The sequence below is a fragment of the Phoenix dactylifera genome, chromosome 18 (assembly GCF_009389715.1).
Source record: "Phoenix dactylifera cultivar Barhee BC4 chromosome 18, palm_55x_up_171113_PBpolish2nd_filt_p, whole genome shotgun sequence".
NCBI classification, from domain to species: domain Eukaryota; kingdom Viridiplantae; phylum Streptophyta; class Magnoliopsida; order Arecales; family Arecaceae; genus Phoenix; species Phoenix dactylifera.
In genome coordinates, this window is record NC_052409.1 from 6,330,909 (window position 1) to 6,336,121 (window position 5,213).

At 39.7% G+C, this 5,213-nt stretch overlaps 1 protein-coding gene across 1 annotated transcript; it reads left to right on the forward strand.

Annotated features, from left to right (window-relative positions):
- The first annotated feature begins 358 nt into the window (after positions 1–358).
- Positions 359–3,528, forward strand: LOC103696092 (tricetin 3',4',5'-O-trimethyltransferase-like). The gene is made up of 4 exons (XM_008777620.4): positions 359–867; positions 1,238–1,548; positions 1,645–1,709; positions 3,083–3,528. The coding sequence occupies exons 1-4, from the start codon at positions 437–439 to the stop codon at positions 3,377–3,379; spliced, it is 1,104 nt and encodes a 367-aa protein (XP_008775842.2). The 5' UTR covers positions 359–436; the 3' UTR covers positions 3,380–3,528.
- The last annotated feature ends 1,685 nt before the right edge of the window (positions 3,529–5,213 follow it).

Here is a 5,213-nt window from a genome sequence, read left to right on the forward strand (position 1 = left end):
ACTTAAACCAGTCAACAAAGAAATAAAGGTACGAAGAAAAAAGTGACTCCGTTTTGACAAACTTATCACTTTATTGTACTCATTCAGAAACGCCTTTCCCAGACAACCATTTACCACAAGGGAGAAATAAAGCCACGGCATAGAAAACCACGTACAAGGTGGAAGATGTCCACCACTTACCAAATAAAAAATGTTAAAGCAATCAAATACAAATAAAATAATCGAATGAAAACGAAAACCAAGTTTGAAGTCCGCCTCGTTAGGTGACGAGGTGGTTGGAATAGCCAAGAACCCATTTGCACCCCCTTCCATAGATATAAGCCGCTCCCCGCCAGCCAACTCTCCACTCCCTCTCCAAGAGACCACCACAATCACCACCACCACCACCACCACCACCACCACCACCACCACCACTACCAACAACAACAGCAAAAGCATGGGGTCCATCAAGAACCAGGCGGTGCCGCCGCCGTCGCGGGAGGAACAGGCGGCGGACGAGGCGGCGTGCATGTATGCAGTGCAACTGGCCAGCTCCTCCATCCTACCCATGACCCTTAAGGCCGCCATCGAGCTCGACATCCTCGAGATCATCGTCAAAGCCGGCCCAGGTGCGAAGCTCAGCCCGGCCGAGGTGGCGACCCAGCTGCCGACCGAGAATCCCATGGCCGCCACCATGCTGGACCGCATGCTCCGCCTTCTCGCCTCCTATAACATCCTTACCTGCTCGGTGGAGATCGATGCCGATGGGAAGCCGTTCCGTCGATACGGCGCAGCGCCGGTGTGCAAGTGGCTGACAAAGAACAACGAAGGGGCGTCCATGTCCGCTCTGACCCTCATGAACCAGGACAAGATCCTCATGGGGAGCTGGTAAAGAGTTGATACAAAACCATTTCTTTTTCTTTTCTTCTAAAAAAAAACCGCTATGGTCAAGAAAATGTGACCTTACTCCTTTCTGAAATGCTTCCTCCATTTTTCCGTGGAACTTTTTTGAAATGAATGAAGGGGTTCTTTGACTTCCCGTTTCCTTGACAAGGCCTTTTGATTAATGGATGGCGGCTTTAGGTTCGCATCTAAATAAATTTTTAAGTAGGGCAATGATCTAGTTAGCTGACAATAAGTTGTCTTGTGTAAAGAATAAGAGATAATATGAAATTCATACTCTCTTTTCATCACAAAAATTAAAAGAAAGTACACTATGTTTGATCTCTTTTTAAATTGTCCTCAACAACAATAATAGGTACTACTTGAAGGATGCAGTCTTGGATGGAGGAATTCCCTTCAACAAGGCCTATGGCACGACGGCATTTGAGTATTATGGCACCGACCCTAGGTTCAACAGGGTGTTCAATGAGGCCATGAAGGACCACTCCACCATCACCACCATGAAGCTCTTGGAGTTCTACAATGGCTTTGAAGATGTTAAGGTGCTTGTTGATGTCGGCGGGGGCATCGGGGCCACCATCAACATGATCACCTCCAAGTATCCCCACATCAAGGGTATCAACTTCGATCTTCCTCATGTCATCTCCGAAGCGCCGGCATTCCAAGGTTTACCCTACTCGCTAGACTTAAATGGTTGTCTTTTGTTGCTTGGTCATGAGATTTTCCTTAAGACTTGATCCTCTCGGTGCAATTTTGGTGCAGGTGTGGAGCATGTTGGTGGAGACATGTTTGCTAGCGTTCCAAGCGGGGATGCTATTTTCATGAAGGTAGGTTTTGCCAACTACTTCGTGATAGAAGTCAAATTAATTAGCAAACGTTTAGTTTGTAGTAGTTTTGTGTATGGTAGAAGAAAGGGTAAAGTAATAAAATACGGAGTGTAAAAGTGATACATGCAAAAGTCTACAACCATATATATATATATATATATATATATATATAGAGAGAGAGAGAGAGAGAGAGAGAGAGAGAGAGAGAGAGAGGGGAAAAAAAGGTATATGCAATTTTTTTTGATAATTGTCATGCATCATAATTGTTGCCATCAATCCATCAAATCTGATTAGGTAATTACATAAGTGCATGGCTTGCATAAATTATAGTGCATCAAAATTGTAGCACTATAATCCTCTTGCAATATAGCAGTCAACTCAAAACTGAAACAAAAGAATTTCATGTATCGAATCTTAACCTTTATCTGTTTTAGGTTGCATTAAATAATTAATAAAGCAGGTCTTGCTTAACATCAGTTTCCAAGCTAAGGGTATGGCTCACATGAGATGCTAGTCAGAGAAACCAATGGTCAATGCAGCATGGGCTGCATAGATGTACACATGAATTTAGGTGAAAGTAACCTATGTTCCATGAGCTACACACTCCACTTTCTTAAACAACTAGCTGATAGAATATCTAATTTATATAATTGGTAGGCTTGTTTTGCCTATAAGTATTTACATTTTAGCCATATCTAGTTAGAAGACTTTCAGATTTATTTATACATCCTCGCCAATTGATGTAGCCAAAACAAATTCTTTCCATCCATCTTGGGGTTTTTGTTGTGCTCCAACTCGATTAAGAGCCTGCTGGTGGTCTTTTTTTTCTTTTGCTTCTTTCTATGGAATTCAGGCCAGCCCACTTTAAAGCTATTCCAGAATATTTATGAATATAGGCCTAGCCCAACTATCCAAATAGGCTTTAAGTGGATATTATTTCTATTTTACGATGGAGATAACACTTTCTCTAACGCTAATAGCCAAAGACTGACACATGCACTTAAAATTAAAATTTCAGTGCAAACCCTGCTATAATTCTCTAGGTATCAAGGAAGAACCAGATTACTTACCGCAGGCCCCCCCTCCAAAAAAAAAAGAGGAAAAAAAAAGAGAGAGAGCAAAATTGTTTTAAATAATAAATTCTATAAACTTTTGCTGTTTTCATAGTAAATCTGACTATAAAACCATTATAGGACAACTCAATCTCACACTACCTTAACCCTAAGATGAAGCTATCAAACTAACTTGGCACTAGTGAAAATGTTCCAGGAGAACTTTCTGTCTTTTTGGCTTGCAACCTTGGAACAAGAACTAATGTTATCCAAAATCAACCTTGAATTTTAGCAATTGAAGTTGAATAATGTGATTTACAGTGGATCATGCATGACTGGAGCGACGAGCTCTGTGTGAAGATCTTGAAGAACTGCTACAAAGCTCTGCCAGACAATGGAAAGGTGATCCTTGTTGAATGTATCCTTCCAGTAGCTCCAGAACCAACTCCCTCAGCACAGGGGGTCTTCCATTTGGACATGATCATGTTGGCTCACAACCCTGGTGGGAAAGAGAGGACCGAGAAAGAGTACAAGGACTTGGCCGAGGGAGCCGGCTTCACGGGGTTGAAAGCTCAGTATTGTTTTGCCACTACTTGGGTTATTGAACTCACCAAGTAGATGGAAACATACTCATAATATGATTGATCTTTGCTAGTATCCTCCATATTTGGTTGTTGGCTTTGGTTGCAAGTTCTTCAGCCATATCAGCAATTTGTATTGTGACCATGTTAAATAATACTGCTAAAGAGTTGATACTTGTTTTCCTACTTCTTTTTCAATAAATCTCATGAGTGCCGATGCTATTTAGTATTGGCAGACTCCAAACTAGGCCGACACTTATAAGCGTCGGCATAGCTTAAGTTTTTGCACCCCTACCTATCCGACGCTTTTCAAAGGGTTGGCATAGCTTAAGTTTTGACGCTTTTCAAAGGGTTGGCGCCAAAATTAGCGATGCTTATAAGCATCAGTACAGACTCTAAAAAACATCGAAAAAGACTATTTTTTTGTAGTGTCATGACTGAAGACCTAAAGCTCAACTCAGCCCCAGCATGATGTAGCCTGTGCTAATCGATCCCACAATGTTACAAGTTGACCAGGAGTTGAACATTACTACTCCTTAATAACATATCTTAAATTCTCCCCATTCAAATTTAAATTTTGAATTCAAATTCATAAAATTTGAATTCAAATTATTATTGTAATCTTGTCATTATTTTTTTCTAGTTTCTCTCTATTCAAATTCAAATATTGAATTTGAATTGTTGCTGTAATTTTTTCTTATTTTTCTCCTATAATCACTCTTGTACATGCTATATATGTTCAACAAAAATTCAAAGAAATTCCAACCAATCAAGAGGGATTTTAGCCATCTCATTGCATCTCTTTCAGACGGGTGACTTAAATTCAGAAATTGAATTTAAATAGAGAGAATTTAAGGTATGTTATTACTCTTACAAAACTAGCAATAGTCTCTTATCATGATTGGGAAAACTTTTCAAGATGCTTCAAGTCTTATCAACAAATTCTTAAAGATAATAACCCATCTAGTGACACCTATGGTCACCTCTAATACACTAACCATAGCTACTTTGGATGCAGGGGAGTATGTGCTAATTCTTGAGTCAACAGAATTGACAGCACCCATGTAATTCTCGAGCCTATCAGTGGATGGATAAGATTCTATGGTTTCTAGATAGCTTTCGATGGCAAGACATGGAAGAGTGATTAGGACTCAAGAGACTTTTAAGTTGCTAAGGCTGAGGAGGAATTTGCAAATCGTGGAGGCGGCGGCAGAGTGGTCCGTGGTGCAAAGAATGGCATCAACTCTTCTTTCTAGATTTGGAGATATCTTGTCAAAAGTTTCGAACGACATCTTCTTATTCTTTGTTATCATACCTCCTGATTATGATCCTTCATGTTTTTTTTCTGTCTTTGCTATGATGCTTCATGTTTTCTTTGCCCTTGTTACATTTATTCACTTTTGAAGTAAAATTTTCTGAAAAATTTAACAAAAGCTAGGGTACTCAAATCTAATATTTCTTCTCTACAGGGTGTTATCGGGAAAACGGAAAGGTGTGAACCTTTTTTTACGTATAACCCCTTCTTCACTCTTCAGTAATGCCATTTACAGAAAAATGCCATGAAAAAATGTTTGAATCCGTCACTCGGCTATTAATTTAAAGTTAAAGAATAAATACATCATTAAAGCCACTGGACAACTGGAAGAAGGAGAGAGAAGGAGGAAGAAGAGGAGGAGAAAAGGAGGAGAAGAAGAAGACCAGGAGGCTAATTTTCATTCATCATTCATCAAACTCTAAACATGAGTATGGATCCATATATGTAGGGTCACAAAATAATAAATAGACCCTTACAAATAAAATAATCTCAAAAAGGCCCTAAAACGACAATATGCAAATAAACCTAAATAATAATATGCAAATAAATCCAATCA

Excerpts from the sequence above, each read along its gene's own strand:
- LOC103696092 (XM_008777620.4), top strand. The coding sequence starts at position 437 with ATGGGGTCCATCAAGAACCAGGCGGTGCCGCCGCCGTCGCGGGAGGAA. Across the intron at positions 1,549-1,644 it reads CGAAGCGCCGGCATTCCAAG|GTGTGGAGCATGTTGGTGGA; the intron begins GTTTACCCTACT and ends ATTTTGGTGCAG. Across the intron at positions 1,710-3,082 it reads GGGATGCTATTTTCATGAAG|TGGATCATGCATGACTGGAG; the intron begins GTAGGTTTTGCC and ends TGTGATTTACAG.